Consider the following 17,139-nt stretch of genomic DNA (forward strand, 5'->3'; position numbering starts at 1 on the left):
AAATGCGTAAATATGGAGAATGGTACTTGCAACATAGCCACATGGGAAAGTTTCAAAAGGGAGTTGAAAAGGCAATTCTTCCCTGAGAATGTGGTGTATGAAGCAAGGAAGAAATTGAGGGAGTTGAATCACAAGAGTACAATTAGCAACTACGTAAAGGAGTTCACTACTCTCACGCTTCAAATCTCCAACTTAGCACCAGAGGATGTATTGTTCTTCTTCATTGATGGACTCCAACCTTGGGCAAAGCAAGAACTACAAAGAAGGAATGTTAAGGATATCGATGAGGCCATCGTGGTGGCCGAATCACTCACTGAGTATCATAGGGGAGACTCTAAACCCAAGTCTTCCTCCAAGCCTAGTTCTACTAAAGGTGGGGGAGACAATGAGAAGAGTTTCTCAACCGAGAAGGAAGGAAAATACTCTTCAAAGAAAGAGTACGAGGAAAAGAAAAAGGCTTTCGTACCCAAAGGAAGATGCTTCGTATGCAAGGGACCACACCAAATGAAGGACTGTCACAATCTAGGGACTCTGATATCTATCGCCGATGAATGAGAGGCCCAAAATCAAGTAAATGAGTGTGTTGGATCTATCCAACTCATGAATGCTATGAAGGGCAAAGAGGTAAGCACCGCAGAAAGAAAGGCTTGATGTATGTCAAGACCTTTATCAATGAAAAATCCGTCATGACTATGATCGACACTGGTGCTACACACAACTTCATTACGCCTGATGAAGCGAATAGGCTTGGGTTGAAGATCACCAAAAAGAATGGTTGGTTCAAACCCATTAATACCAAGGGTGAACCCCTTAAGGGAGTAATAAAAGGGGTTGAGATGACTCTTGATTCTTGGAAGGGTCTTGTGGATTTCTCAGTAGCACCCACGGACGATTTTAAAATAGTCATCGGGTTTGATTTGCAAAGGAAGGCAAATATAATACATATGCCATACTATGATATAGTATGTGTCATGGAGAAAGGGTCTCCATGCATGGTCCCTATAGTTTCTAAAGTTGGAGGACCATCGATGCTCTCTGCTATACAACTCAAGAAAGAGTTCAAGAAGGGAGAGATTACATATTTGGCTCTATTACAAGAGGAGTCAACCCTTGAAAGAGAAGACGTTCCTCCCGAAATTAAGAAAGTCCTTGAAGAAAATAAAGATGTGATTACCTCCCGAGTTGCCAAAATAACTACCACCTAAGAGGAAGGTGGACCACAAGATTGAATTGGAGTCAGGAGCAAAGCCGCCTGCCTCAACACCTTATAGGATAGCACCACCAGAACTTGAGGAGTTGAAGAAGCAACTCAAGGATTTGCTAGATGCTGGGTTCATCCGTCCATCGAAGGCATCTTATGGCGCACCAGTCTTGTTCCAAAAGAAGCATGATGGTTCGTTGAGACTATGCATCGACTATCGAGTACTTAACAAGGTAACCACAAGAACAAATACCTTATTCCTTTGATAGCCGATTTGTTTGATCAACTTGGTAGAGCCAAGTGGTTCTCAAAATTTGATTTGAGGTCAGGATATCACCAAGTGAGGATTGCCGATGGTGATGAGCCTAAGAGCACGTGTGTCATGAGGTATGGATCGTATGAGTGGTTGGTAATGCCTTTTGGCTTGACCAATGCTCCTGCGACCTTCTGTACCTTGATGAACGAGATCTTTCGACCTTACCTTGATCGGTTTGTAGTGGTCTACTTGGATGACATTGTTGTCTACAACAATACCTTGGAGGAACATGTAGAACACTTACGAACCGTGTTTAAGATCTTGCGAGAGAATAACCTATATGTGAAGGAGAAAAAGTGTTCCTTTGTAAGGGGACGAAGTCCACTTCTTGGGACACATCATTAAAGATGGAACTCTCTGCATGGATCAAGGAAAGGTGAAGGCTATTAAAGAATGGGAGCCTCCAAACAAGGTATCTGAATTGAGGTCATTCCTTGGGTTGGCTAATTACTATCGAAGATTTATCAAGAGATACTCCACCAAGGCTGCACCATTAACTGATCTTCTCAAAAGGAATCACTCTTGGGAATGGTCAAAGGAGTGTCAAAAGGCCTTTGATGAGTTGAAGACTGCTATCACAGAAGGACCAGTACTAGCACTGCCTGACTACTCGAAGGTGTTTGAAGTCCACACTGATGCTTCTGACTATGCTATTGGAGGGGTTTTAGTGCAAGAAGGACATCCTATTGCCTTTGAAAGTCACAAGTTGAATGATACAGAGAGGCGATACACCGTCCAAGAGAAGGAGATGACTGCAGTGGTACATTGTCTAAGAACTTGGCGTCACTACTTGCTTGGTTCACACTTCATTGTCAAGACAAACAATGTGGCTACAAGCTACTTTCAAACTCAAAAGAAGTTAAGCCCCAAATAAGTTAGGTGGCAAGATTTTTTAGCTGAGATTGATTTCGAATTTGAATACAAGCCTGGCAAGACTAATGTGGTAGTAGATGTCCTGAGCCGCAAAGCTAAGTTGGAAGCCATTTATGTGGTCGAAGGAGATATTTTGCATATCATCAAGGAAAGGTTGCATCATGAAGACCAAGATGAACTGAGTAGAGGTGACTCAAGTCGTGCTCCGCCCGTGGTGATTAGATCCTTTGATAAAAAAATCGAAGAGATCTTAGCTAATCGCATCGTGCAACAAAGAGGAGTACCACCATGTATTCAATACTTGATCAAGTGGAAAGGACTCCCGATAACTGAAGCTAGCTGGGAAGCTCGTGAAGATCTGTGGCAATTCCAAGAACACCTAGAGCGCTATCATGAACAGAACGTGATGAGGACATCTGCGCATTAGGTGGGGGAGAATGTCACGGTAAATTTTTGAAGGTTATATTTAACAGTGTTTGTATAATTTTTTTGAGTGTTTGAGAATGCTCTAGATGGTTTCGGAACGTTCTAGAATGTCCTAGAAGGTCTCGGAATACCCTAGAAGGTCTCGGAATACCCTAGAATGTTCTAGAAGACTCTAGAAGGTCATAGAGTATTCTACAAGAGTGTGGATGTATATAGGAATATGAAGAGTAGTATGGAAGAATCTAAAAGTATTTAAAAAGTTGTCGTAGGATAGATATTTGTAATGAAGGTTCTAGATAATTAATATGGAAAGTTGATTAGATTTAATCCTAACCATCCATTAAGGAGGTGGATGGCTATAAATAGGAGGTGAGAGTTAGTGTGAATCGTGTGTGAGTCACTTGTAAGTTGTAACAAACACTTGAGTAATAAAGTGTTCTTTCCACCAAAGTTTCATTTCTCTTGTATTCTCTTATGTTCTTAGCTTTCTTACTAAGTATTGAGGGTTAGGCTGACTTGGTCTTAACTAAAGAGGTTGAGTAAGTATGACTGCCGACACGGTAGCGTTAGAGTGTGTCCAAGATCGTGACACAACACTAATAATAAAATGACTCTACGCATCTTAGTGACCATTTTCTGCAAATATTTTTATATATTTATTTGTATAAAAAAAACCTCTCAATAACGCATAAAAAAAGACTAGCTCAATTCAAAGCTATGTAACAACTAACAATTCATACAAGCAACAAAAAAGTAATAACATTTAATAGTAGTTAGCTTATTAGTTAAATTTTCGGTTTGAATTTTGCTTTGTGTATGGAGTAATTTATTAACCAATAATAAACCCTTAAATGGAGAGGACGGATTAATACTTGACCTGTCGAATTAAAAAATACAATAAAAAATCATAAAAATATTATAAATATCTTTTCTTTAGATTTGAAGATAATTAAATTCTTACCTTTTTTTATTTTTACCAATTTTTTCGCCAATTTGATCCTACTCTGCGATAAAATATTATTTATAATAAGCTCAATGGTTTGGAATATTTTTTTGTGAATATTTATAGAAAAAATAATAGAGGTAATGATTGTCTTAGACAGGCGCAAAAGTTTAGATGTAGAATTAGAATTATAATTTTAGGAAATAGCTCAAAGAGAAATTGTGAGCATCCTTTTCTATTATGGAAAAGGAATTTTCTTGTCCCATCTAGTTTGTAATTAGATCTTTCTTTTTGAAACTTTAGCTCCGTCTCAATAAAATATAGAGAAAATTTCACTTTTTTTTTTGCGAGATGTTAAAATGACACTTTCTTTCTTTCTATTTTATAAATGTACATTCTCATCTCTTTTAACTTTTAAAAAACCTCCTCTTTAATTTATTTTAAATTTTTTGTGCTAACTAATATTAACTTTATCTATTTTTTAAGAAAAAATAAATTATTTTTTGAAAAAATACCTATTAGCAAAAATTTTATTTTTTATCGTTAAATTTTGCTTATCAAAATACCCTTTTAATAAATTATTTTTTTATTGATTAAATTATATTTTTATTAAAATACTTTTAAAAAATTAATAATTAAATTATTTTTTTTAATATACCTATCCTTCAATATTTTTTAATTATTAAATTGTGATTTTACCATTTTGTTAACAATTATTTTTATAGTTTACTATTAATTTTTTTATATCAATATATATTATTTTAACATTAAATAAAACTTTTTTATCACTATTAATATATATAACAATTAATATATATTGATATTGAAAAATAATCTTATTAAAATTTTTTAAAATTAATATTAAAATAATATATATAGATCTCAAAAAATTAATAATAAAATATAAAAAAATTATTAACGAAAATTTTGGTAAAATTATAATTTAATAATTAAAAAATTATTGAAGGGTATTTTAGAAAAAAAATTATATAATTATTAAATTTTTTAAAAAATATAATTTAATCAATAAAAGAATAATTTATTAAAAGATATTTTAGTAAGTAAAATTTAATGATAAAAAATAAAATTTTTATTAATAGGTATTTTTTTTAAAAATAATTTATTTTTTCTTAAAAAATGGATAAAATTAACATTAGTTAACACAAAAAGTTTAAAATGGATTAAAGAGGAAGTTTTTTAAAAGTTAGAAGGAAGAAGAATGTACATTTATAAAATATAGAGGAGAGATAAATGTCATTTTAGCATCTCGCATGAGAGGAGAGTGTAATTTTCTCTAAAATATAATACTAATAATAAGCTCAACGGTGGGCATATCGTGTGAGATTGCTAGAGGTTTCATGCCTTATTAACTTATAACTTATAAGCCTTTCGGGAGCCACCTTTTACATAAATTGGCAATCTCCATAAAAAGCAAATTTCTATTTTGAGAATCTCTTCAAAACCTTATCGATTATCCTTCCTTCCAAGTTCTAATCATGTCATCGACCCTAGTGCTCAGCTGAGAAGAAATATAGTTTTCTCTTTTTATAAATTCAAACCCAGATAACCAAAACACTACCCTGTGATCGGCCATTAATGATCACTACTGGCATGGCATGCATTCATGATGAACATTGAATAATGCCTATTTTATTACATAGTAATTCACAGCTGTGCATCGATCAGGAAGAGGAGTTCATTAGCAAAATATGTATGCACCTGTCACATTTGTAATTGTAAAACTTATAGTAACTCAGAGGCACATTATGTAACCTCTACTCAACACATTTAATTAGATCTATCTAACTATATATATTATTTCCTATGGGTTTAGAATCATAATTTGTATCCGATACAAGTACATCAATAAGTTTGTAAGACTCGTAAATTAACCCAAGTTTGGCAACTGGTTGATAAACCAAGTTTGAAGTACGAAAACTAAATGTTATGTTTAATTTTAACCCATAACAAATTATTAACAATAATACAAACAAAACAGTATTATTTTAAACATGTTATACATATCTTCAATGTATTACATGGATATGGACTATATTTTTTGTATGTCGTGGAAAACAATCTCATTTGAAACATTTTGTAGATTATAAAAAGTAGTTATTACACGTGTTAGCTTTCTAAGTTTTTTTTGTAATTTTTTTTATTTTTTTGCATTTTTTCATGATTGTCTTTCGACTTTTTGCAGATCGTGAAAAGTTAAACTAACTCATATATTTGTACATCGTTGATCACCCATTTTAATGAATTATACCGGTTAAAAAACATTTAAAATTTAATTTCAGAAAAACTGTAATGTATTTTTGTTGAACAAAGTACTGACTTTTTATTTTTAACATAGTACTAAAAAAAAGCTGAGTATGTTTGACTCTGTAGGTTGTCATTATCAGAGGTTGGGTGGGAGGGTTGAAGAAGTACAGTGTACAATTGTACATACATAAATACGTAACAAGATACTAGAATTAAATGTGTGTGTCAGTGGTTACTTTTGTTCTTGTCCCAATCACCATCCATATTTACCCTCTTTGTCTCTTTCTATTACAAATTGGTGCCTGGTGCCTCCCTTCCTTCCTTCATTGACACTCATTTCCAGATTCACATCACAATTGTGTTACCAAATCAAACATAAATGGGAATTATAGGTGAAGAGTTCTTCAAGGAGAGAAAATACCCCTTCATCTTAACTCTCTTGGGATTGTTCTTTTTCGTCGGTGTCCTCATTTTCACTAACACAACCAACACCACCATCTCCACCTTCAACCCTTTTGTTCTCTCCTCCAATAATGTCCAAAACCAACCACCATCTCTACTTGACCCTCTCCCTGCACCCCAACATGATCATCATGCACCTCCTCCTGCAATTACTAATCAAAGCCAACAACAGCAAGAGAAAGAGGCTGTTCTTATTGATTGGAAGCTTTGTAAGGGACCTTTGGCGGTGGATTATATACCCTGTTTGGATAATTGGGAAGCCATTAAGGCCCTCAAGTCAAGGAAGCACATGGAACACAGGGAGAGGCATTGCCCTCAGAACAGTCTCAAGTGTTTGCTGCCACTTCCCAAAGGGTATAGATTTCCAGTTCCGTGGCCTAAGAGCAGGGACATGGTGAGATTGATAGTTCGGTAAGAGGGAATTTTTTTGTGATTTGTAATTTGATTTCTGTTGAAGGATGTATCAATCTCATGTTGATAAAATTAGTACTTATCTGGTATACTTGAGTTGCCTCAAATGAATGTTTCTTTCACTAATTTGTTACATTGAAAAATCAATATATCTAGACATATGTTTTGTTCATAGTTCATACATTACAAAAGTAGTTAAAACGGAAGTTATGTTGAAAGGGATATAGCAGAATGGTTTTTAAGGGCAGTGAGCACATGGTGTTGTTGCTGTGATTACTCACATGTTTAATCTCTTTTGAAAGTGGTGATACTGTTAGTTAAACATCTGATTCTTACTTTTAAGTTTTATCTAGTCATGGTTATAGGAGTTTCATGTTACTGTTGTTTTCAGATTTGGTATGATAATGTCCCTCATCCAAAGCTAGTTGAGTACAAGAAGGACCAGCACTGGGTGGTGAAGTCCGGCGAATATCTTGTCTTTCCAGGTGGTGGTACTCAATTTAAAGATGGAGTTGATCATTACATTCAGTTCATGGAGGAGGTACACTCTCATGTGCTCTCAAATTATTTACCTTAGATTTGAGCATATTAATTCGGATAGGAGCTAAATGTGTATAGAATAAGAGAATAGTTAGGCTTATAACCTTTGTTTTTGGCTATAGTATAGATAGATATCGTGTTTTGTTGATTCTCTTTAAGATTCATGAAACTCATCTATGATCTGATTTTATTTCTATTTCTTAATTAAATGTTACCTTAATATAACTAGATCTTGATTTAGTTTCTTGAAGGCTTACTACATTTTGTGATTTTTCACCAGACATTACCCAAAATTCAATGGGGAAAGCATATCAGGGTTGTTCTAGACGTTGGCTGTGGTGTTGCTAGCTTTGGTGGTTATCTGCTGGACAAAAATGTCATTACCATGTCATTTGCTCCAAAGGATGAACATGAAGCTCAGATACAGTTTGCTTTGGAGCGAGGAATTCCTGCAACTCTTTCTGTCATTGGAACACAAAAGTTGACTTTTCCTGATAGTGCTTTTGACATGATCCATTGTGCACGGTGCAGGGTTCATTGGGAAGCAGATGGTAATTCCTTCTTGCCTAGCCTTCTATAATATCTGTTAGAACTGTTAACTAATCTGGTTTACATGTTTAGGTGGGAAACCACTATACGAACTCAATAGGATTCTCAGACCAGGAGGCTTCTTTGCATGGTCTGCAACTCCAGTTTATCGCGACAACGAAAAGGATCAGCAAATATGGAGTGGTTAGTCTTTTTCTCTCGCTCTCCCTCTTTATTTATTCGAATACATCTATGTCAGTATCTCTTTGTTTTCTCTCTAGTCAAAGTTGTTTTTACCGGTGAAGAATAAAGCTTTAGTCCTAAAAGCAGTTAGAATTCTTTTTTCTAATGTATTTGTTGTCCTTGCTTTGTGCAGTGATGGTGGAAATAACCAAAGCTATGTGCTGGTCGGTTGTGGCTAATGGTCGTGATTCAGCTGGAATCGGGCTTGTTATCTACCAGAAGCCCACCTCTTCTTCCTGCTATGAGAATCGCAAAGAGAAAATTCCTCCTTTATGCGAAAATAAGGACTCAAAAAATAGTTCATGGTAACTTTTTTTTGTTTCCATCTAGTTTATGTCATATTCCTATGTCACTTAATTTTCTGTCCTTGCTGACTCTCTCTGCATGAGCATATTTAGGTATGCCAAACTTGATAGTTGCCTGACTCCTCTCTCAGTCGATGGTATGGGCGAACTGCAGAGCTGGCCCATGCCTTGGCCCCAGAGACTTAACAGTAAGCCTCCGAGCTTACTTGACTCGGACGCTACTGACGAGTTTTACAAGGACAGCAAACTCTGGTCTCAATTAGTTTCAGATGTTTATGCAGAAGGTCTTTCAATAAAATGGTCAAGTATACGAAATGTAATGGACATGAATGCTGGTTATGCAGGGTAAAGCATATTTAATTAAAGATTAGTTGTTTTTTTCTTGCTTTGGTCCCTTTTCATTTATTAGTGACTTAGTACAATATATGCAATTTTCAGGCCTAGACAGATCCATATTGTTGATTCCTTTGACTGTTATTTGCATCAATACAATTTTGTCAGTGACTAATCCAAGTTTCTTTGAAGCTGATAAGCATTTTATTTCAGATTTGCCTCTGCACTCATTGATCTACCAGTGTGGGTGATGAATGTGGTACCGATTGACGTGTGGGATACTCTTTCAGTTATATACGACAGAGGGTTAATAGGAATGTATCATGATTGGTGCGAATCCTTCAACACTTATCCTCGCACGTATGATCTCCTCCATTCTAGTTTTCTCTTCCAATATGTTGAGAAAAGGTATGCTTGTTGGAGAAACCAAAACCTATGAGACAAATGTTCTTTCTGCTATTGTCATCTTTCTAGAACTCAGTGAGTTTAGTTCTATATCCTATAGCATAGCTGTGTTAATATATTTGATCCTGACAATTGTCAATCTTGTCAGATGCGATATTGTGGATGTGGTTGCGGAGATTGATCGCATATTGAGACCGGATGGATATTTGGTGGTTCGTGATTCTCTGGAGATTCTAAACAAACTGACCCCAGTATTGCATTCGCTTCACTGGTCTGTATCATTGCATCAAAATCAGTTTCTTGTTGGTAAGAAGAGTTTCTGGCGCCCCACGGCTTTTGAATAGGGTTTGGTTGCTGCTTCTCAGGCTTGTTTTTCAACCTCACAACCAATTATGAGTGTAAGAAATTCGCTGACAACTGAATTTATTTATAGTCAATATAGAGAAGGATACCCCAAATTTATTTGCAGTATGATTATCTTTTGATGTAAACTTGAGTACTTTGTTCACATATACATCACAGGTTTTCCAGGTTCAGTAAAATTAAGTTCATAGAGGGAACTTGGGTTTTGCTCTTTGTAACATCCTGTAACAGGGGCATGAGAACAATATACAAGTTAAGATTCATAATCATAATTCATAAGATGCTCAATATTGTGACCAAAAACAATAAAATAGAAGCTACACAAAGAGGTAGCACGGCAGCAAAAATTAAATAACAAAATTTTCACATTTAACACTTGACTCGTCTCTAATAAGCCTTCCATTAGCCGCAGCAACATCGCGAGAGTAACAATTAAACCTATCAATATAGCTATAATTCTGTTTGGTGTTTGCTTGACCTGACAGAACATTGTGACCCTTAACATCCATCCACCCTTTTGAATCTTGCTTATTTTCAATCGACCTTGAAATGCACGAACTAACATAGCTTTGCTCAAGAGTATGAGAAACATTGGTGACAAGCCTGTAACTTTTCTCATCTTCAGCGTCGTCATCGTCGTCATCAGTATCATCATCCCCAAACAAAATCGGCTCGGTCCATGTGATGACCCTCAGAGGGTACTTCCGCTTAACCTTGAGCTTCGCGATCATCTCGCCATGGCTGTTCTTTACCTTCACCTTCGTCTTTGCCTTGAACTTGTGCTTCACCATCTTGTATGTCCCGTCCTCTTGGAACTTCATGAAGTTCCTTAGCGTGAACATTTGTGAGATACTAGTAGTCACATTCCCTGCACTTGAAGTAACCCACCCTGTCACCTGCAACACAAGTAACAAACTCACTAAAATTCTAACTAACATGCCAGCTGTATAACTAACTCAACTAACTGTTGTAAGTTCTAACTAACATGCTAGTTGTATAACTAACTGTAACTACCATAGTTTCCTTCTCTGCTTCAACCTCAAACTCGCCATTGAGCCCTAGAAACTCTTCTTGCCGTTCGATGTTCGTTTCAGGGCTCCGTCGAGCGGGGTAGCTCGCCTGAACCACTTTAGATGCATGATCCAACCAAACATGGAGATTCGCGTTCAATAGCCAATATGAAATGCCCTGAGACACTCCTAATGCGAACTTGTGTTCCTTCCCGTCGAGAAGCTTCCCCAAATACGGGGTAATGTCGATGTCGTACGAAGGGAGATTGAAGGCGCCGATCGCCACCACCGGCGCCCACGACAGTGGGTTGATGCCGCCGGTGAAGATCACCGGAAAAGGAACCTCCCACGCGACAATATCGCCGTCAATCGTCACGAAAACTTCCCTGTAAGGACCGTTACCGCGCTCCGTCGCTAAACCGTTAGAAATGATGTACGAATTCGGCGGATTCGTGTACCAGAATTCATCGTTTCCGTGAAACGACACGTATAGTTCAAGAACCACACGGTGCGTGTTCCGCGGAATTCGAATCTTTCTGGAATGCAAGTCCCTTTCGTTCTCCACCTTGAACCAAAACCCCCGCTCACCGTCGTCGGCGATCGGAATAATCAAATCTGCCGGCGATTCGTCTACGTCCAAAGAAATCACTGGATTGCGATTCATGAGAGATCTGGACCTTCGATTGGAAGTGAGTCCTTCACCGCCGCATGGCCTAAACGGAACCTTAACGGAGTTTGCATTGTAGTAGAGAAACGTAACCGTGACGTGGTAAACGCCGGTGAATTCGTTGTTAATTATGTTCTCGAGCATCATGGTGAGTTCGAGATCGGACCTGGCAAGGAGTGAAGAGTACCTGGTGATGTCCTTGCGGACGTTCCAGAAGATTCCGGATGCGGTTGGCTCGGCGGTGCTTGTGCGGAAGAGCTCGGCGCCGCCGAGCCAGATGGCAGCGATGCGGTCGTACTGGTCGCCGCGAGAGGAGGCGTGGAAGTGAAGGAGGACGCGGGACCAAGGGGGAGGGCAGCGTGGTGGAGGGGAGTAAGGAGTGGAGTACGGTGGAGAGTTGATGGTGTCGCCGAAGGAGTGGTGGAGGACCCTGTGGGAGCATGATGGGGTTGGGTCCAAAGACGGCGGAGGGTAGTTGACTTCGACGTATTCTCTGCTGCCGAGGCCGCGGTGGAGGGAGGCGGAGAGGGTAAAACGGTCTTCGTGGGTGATGCGTGAGACTGTGGCTGAAGTTGAGGGTGGGTACGTGAGTAGTAGAAGGAGGAAGAGGAAACAAAGGAAGGTGCCCATGTTCGTTACTCGTTACTCACTAGGTTTGGTTGGCCGTTGGAAGGGACTGTTTTTAGTGCTTAACACTCACAGCAAACTAGAAACTAAAAGGGTAATAAATGCTACCTGGGTACTATTGGAGTAAGTTCTTGTTCTTTAATCCCATTTTTGTTAGACTGAACTTTCAAATTAAATTTGATTATACCAACGCAAGTTGGTACAGATGGATGAGGATCTGTGTCCCTTAGCCATCTCTCCCGGATTCGATACTCACTTGAGGATGGAAATGGAGCTTGCTTGCTTGGGAGGGTCGCTAACTTTGTGTGCCTCTTCAGTATCCAATGAATTAGTCATTGGACTTCCGACCTGATGGATACCTTGTGCAGACCAAAAAAAAAAAATTTGATTATACACATATTGGGACAAAGTTTAACTCCACATTATGATACAAGTAACTCTTTTCAACCATGTTATAGGGGTGCACATGGGTCGGGTGAAATCGGGTTTGATGTGACCCAGACCCGACCCGAAGTATACACTGGGTCTATTTATTAGACCCGAACCCGACCCTAGACCCGATGAAACCAATACACTTTCGGGTCACAATTATACCGGGTAAAAATCGGGTGAAAACCGGGCCGTTAACATTACATTACGTTGATACCTTCTTGTAAGCTAGCATGTAAAAATATCCAAATTTCCAAGACTCCAACCATTATTTAACATGGTAAAATTCACTTAGAAAAATATAACAAGAACCAACCATTCTTCAAAATTAAAGCATAACCACAATCAATACTAAAGTATAACCACAATCAATACTAATATTGTCTAATAATACCAAATATTTAAATCAATACAAATAACACAATATTATGCATTAGTCTAAAGTCTTATGCATTCTAAACATAAAATATTAACTTATAGTTTTATAATGACTAATAACACAAAATATTAAGATTTATAATACTTAAATTCCACATAAGAATAGTCATGATCCATCACTAATAACACAAAATATTAATTGTGTATGATGACCGGGTCACCGGGCCGACTTCGGGTGACCCGAGCTATGACCCGGACCCGACCCAAAATAATGACCGGGTCTATTTTTGAGACCCTTACCCGACCCTAAATCCGATGAAATCACACCAAATTAGCCCCAAAAGTGTTCGGAACCGGGCCGAGCCTTCGTGCCGGGCCGGGTCTGTGCACCCCTACCATGTTATATGAAGCAGCCACACCATACTATACATATGTATTTCATAAAAACATTTAATTATAATTTTTTTTAATTATTATTTTATGAGAAAAATTCAAGGATTAGCAAAATTTATTATTTTTAACCAACATTTTTAGTCAACTGTCTACTTTCTTTAGTCTAATAATTCATTAATATATTTTTTTATCATACTTTTAAACATTACTAGCTAATTATTGGTAAAAAACAATAAATTATATTTCTAGCATTTTTCAAAAATAATAGAGTTGATTGTTTTCGTAGTTATTTATTCTGTGAAAAATATTTAAAATAATATAAATAAAATACAAAAATATACGGTGACATATTTAATAATTAATTTATTGTGTTCATAGAAATTTTTTTAATTCTTTTAATAAAACCAAAATCCTCTTCTTCAGAATAAGAAGGAGAAAAATGAGTTGAATTTACTTGAATTACACATTGTTTTTATAAATCAATAGAGTTGTTAATTATTAATTAATTACTATAGATTACACTCTTCATTACAAATTAATAAAAAAGTCGTTTAATTTTTTTTTTAAAGAGAGAGTATAAATGATCATCAATACAAAATAAAACTATGTTATTGTTGTTTAAGAGCTCTCAAATTCGTACTTCATTAGGAAAACCAAACAATTATATGAAGGTGAAAACTCAGGTAAAGTCGACTTCAAGTGAAGTTGATATCTGAGAGTCGTTAGATGAAAATTTTATCAAATTAGTCAAATCCATTTTATCAAATTAGTCAAATCATCTAACGGCTCTTAAGTATCAACTTTACGTAAAGTCGACTGCACCTGAGTTTTCACCTTATATGAATGATTGGTTCATGGTACTTTTCACTTTCTTTTTAATGGAGGCTGTTAATTTAGATTATCAATGGGGATACGTGGGAAAATTAGAGACAAGAAATAGTTCAGGATAGTATCATCAGCATCACCTAATTATTTGGATGAGTTATGTATTGATTAATTTACAAGTAAAGAGATGGCTTCGTGTATATAATTGAATAAAGCTGAGACAGGAAATTTCTTAATTGATATGTTGCTCACAGAAGTCGTATAATTTTGTTGTACAGGTATACCTCTTGTTGGATTTTTCTTGTTATCAGTATCTTCTATCAGCAGCTTAATGAATAGTGCACCGTAATCAATCAAAGTAAATTATTACTATAAATTCGTGTAATTTTCACATGAAATGTAGCATAAGGTCCATGGAATTTCCCTTCCCACAAGCAGGTAGAGGAATCTCTAATAAACGAAGCAGCAATTTGCCCGAGGAGCATATTTCCGTTTGGGAAACTTCTTACGAGGAAACATTCTACAGATTAAGGCATTAAATGCTACTGCAACCCTTTAAGGTCCCACACGCTTTTTCTCCATCCATTAAGATGCAATTTACACGATTTTAGATTCATCAGCATGTCAATGAAGTAACAGAAAACATGTTTATTCTAGACTAAAAGAAAATCCACCATAAATAATAAGAAACAAGGAGATATTGATAATTTACATTTATATGGTCATCTGTATCTCATAGTTTGCTCACATTGATTTCAGTATTGATGAGTGCTGACAAACACACTTTAAGATGAAACAATAGGAAGAGAAGAAGGTAATGCTCCCATACTACTAAGCAACTCACATATATCGTCATAACCCCATACTCTCGCCATGTACAAAGGGGTGGCACCCCTCTTGTTCATAGCATTAACGTTTACACCCTTGTCCACCAAAACTCGAACTGTCTCTATATTGCCACCCTCGACTGCCATGTGCAGCGGCACGTGACCTTCCTCGTCCTGACACTCCAACTCCGTCCCTGCTTCGCTTAGCATTAGCACCACATCCTTGTGCCCCTTGAAAGCCGCGGCATGAAGCGCAGTCAAACCATACTGGTCACGGTAGCTCACAACCCCGCCACCTCTCTTCATTAGAGTCTCAAGTTGCCTCACATCTCCACGCCTCGCAGCCTCAAATACTGCTTCTCCTTGTTCCTCATCATTCACCACATCTTTCTAAGCACAAGATTTCATCACCAAGAAAAATTATAAAGTCTTAGCTACTCATAGTCTCTTGTATGATTATTATCATGGGAAATTCTTAACTAGACATCTATGACAAAAGTAAACCACGAATTCAATTCATCTCTACAATGAAAATTTACCAATATGTGAAGATAAAGGAGTTGGTTTTAGTAGAATTGCAGGTGATGCCATATTCTATGTGTAAATTCCTAATTTATATGACACGAACACTTGAAATGCGACATCTATCTAGTCCATATATCTAATAAGAGGAAGTATAGGGAGCCAATGGAGTATCTATACAATGTTTATAATGGGGTAATGTTCGATTGAGTAGGATATCAGATATCTATTATTTCTGGTACCTGGATGGTTATTCTAGATAGTATGAGTATATTGTGTTTGAGAAATTCATTTTTTAACTCATATTGGGCCAAATAAATAGCCTATTGTACACATTGTACAAATACTCCATTGGCTCCTAGCAGCACTCATCTAATAATAGCTTAACCAACAATTAAGAAAAAAATGCAATGCATGATCAATTATTGTTGTTTTTTTTTGGGTAAAATATTGTTGTTGATATTTTGTCACACTTGGCTAATTATTTCTTTTTTTTTTAACAACGGGGCTTAAAGCCCAAGACTAAGAAACGGATATAATATGGTAACCCTTCTGGAATCATCACACTTGGCTAATAAAAAATAACGTGTGTGTTTCCAATCTATAGTTTTGGGCTTCACTGTGGACAGTTAGACAAATCATGGAATATAAGTATTACACATCTTCTTTAAACCAAAAAAAAAAAAAGTATTACACATCTTTTAAAAATTTAACCTTACGCCAAAAGAATTATAAGTAGCTAGTTATGGGCTCACAACAAGACAAAATTTTACGTCAAAAACATAAGACAAAAATTGAAAGAAAGCAAAGAGATGCGAGAACTCACATGCGTTTCGTCAGGACCAATGTTCCCGTCCACCACGTGTACATCATCAGAGCCGTTGACGTTATCTGATCCAACAGCTTCCTGGATCCTCAGCCCAGCCTCAAGCAGCAAATGAACCATGTCCTCCGGGTCGGCCAACTCGGTGGCAACTCGGAGCAGCGACTCAGCTTCACTTGGCGTCAAATCCGCGAGTACCGAACGCTGCCGTTTCAACAAGTTCCTAACAGTATCCAAGTCCCCGCGCGAAACCGCCTCGCGGAGGAGCACGGGCCCAACGAACGCTACCTTGAGCTTGATGTCCAGAGTGGAGAACCCTTTTGGGCGAGAGGCGAACCATGAGTTGATCGAGTCGGGGCGAGTGGAACCGGACGAGTTGGAAATGAACTCAGCTGTTTTTATGAGGAATCGGTCTGAGGGGGAGCGTGGATAGGCGCGTGGGATTTGAGACTGGGGTTTGAGGATGATTTGGAAGGTTGCGGAGGAGAGTGGAGCGATTAGTCCACTCGGAGGGTTAACCAGAAACTTGTTGGGTGAAGACGTTTGAACCTTGAATGCCACGGGTAAGTTCGAGCAAACGGACCTCAGTGTCACCGTGGTTCGGCATTTGCAGTTCAAAGCGAACTCAATCCGAACCTCTGGCTCGGACACTTCCACCAACCTCTCCATCTCATCAAACCCAACAAACTTTTCCTCACACACTTAACTATAACCAATTCTCAGATACATTGTTATAGCGAGTGAGAGAGAGGGGGTTGAGGGGGAGAACATGGCAGTCACGTGAGTCTAACGTGACTACGACAAAATTTTATTTATTTTTTAAAATTTATTAACGGTTTTGAGTCCTAACGGATTCAACATTTGGTTGTGGTGCGAAATTGGTTGATTACATCAACGACCAAGCGAGTGTAAAACACTCGCCATGATGAGGCTCCACGTGAATCAGCAAAGCAATAGATGTATAACGCGTGGATAATCAGTAAACTGTTCTCGCGTGACTATTATGTGCATCACTGTTTGCTAC

At 37.5% G+C, this 17,139-nt stretch overlaps 3 protein-coding genes across 6 annotated transcripts; 1 reads left to right on the forward strand and 2 right to left on the reverse strand.

The window, feature by feature from the left end:
- The first annotated feature begins 6,241 nt into the window (after positions 1-6,241).
- On the forward strand, positions 6,242-14,654 carry LOC112766827 (probable methyltransferase PMT23). 4 transcript variants are annotated; one of them, XR_011874919.1, is made up of 9 exons: positions 6,242-6,880; positions 7,289-7,438; positions 7,718-7,988; positions 8,059-8,169; positions 8,342-8,513; positions 8,607-8,858; positions 9,060-9,326; positions 9,400-9,649; positions 14,222-14,654. XR_011874919.1 is itself a non-coding variant. In XM_025812720.3 (8 exons), exons 1-7 carry the CDS (start codon positions 6,404-6,406, stop codon positions 9,283-9,285), a joined length of 1,659 nt encoding a protein of 552 aa, XP_025668505.1. In that variant the 5' UTR covers positions 6,271-6,403; the 3' UTR covers positions 9,286-9,326; positions 9,400-9,902. The 4 variants fall into 4 exon arrangements, 2 of the variants coding, with proteins under 2 accessions (XP_025668505.1, XP_025668504.1); XR_003184570.3 differs by having other exon boundaries at positions 6,271-6,880; positions 9,060-9,254; positions 14,222-14,362; XM_025812720.3 differs by lacking the exon at positions 14,222-14,654 and having other exon boundaries at positions 6,271-6,880; positions 9,400-9,902.
- On the reverse strand, positions 9,853-12,834 carry LOC112766826 (peptide-N4-(N-acetyl-beta-glucosaminyl)asparagine amidase A). Its single transcript, XM_025812718.3, has 2 exons — positions 10,629-12,834; positions 9,853-10,510 (listed from the first exon to the last, which is right to left on the reverse strand). Exons 1-2 carry the CDS (start codon positions 11,919-11,921, stop codon positions 9,962-9,964), a joined length of 1,842 nt encoding a protein of 613 aa, XP_025668503.1. The 5' UTR covers positions 11,922-12,834; the 3' UTR covers positions 9,853-9,961.
- LOC112766828 (protein VAPYRIN) lies at positions 14,624-16,974 on the reverse strand. Its single transcript, XM_025812721.3, has 2 exons — positions 16,119-16,974; positions 14,624-15,160 (listed from the first exon to the last, which is right to left on the reverse strand). The coding sequence occupies exons 1-2, from the start codon at positions 16,782-16,784 to the stop codon at positions 14,729-14,731; spliced, it is 1,098 nt and encodes a 365-aa protein (XP_025668506.1). The 5' UTR covers positions 16,785-16,974; the 3' UTR covers positions 14,624-14,728.
- Between the last annotated feature and the right edge of the window lie 165 nt (positions 16,975-17,139).

This window comes from Arachis hypogaea, chromosome 17 (genome assembly GCF_003086295.3).
Source record: "Arachis hypogaea cultivar Tifrunner chromosome 17, arahy.Tifrunner.gnm2.J5K5, whole genome shotgun sequence".
Lineage (NCBI taxonomy): Eukaryota > Viridiplantae > Streptophyta > Magnoliopsida > Fabales > Fabaceae > Arachis > Arachis hypogaea.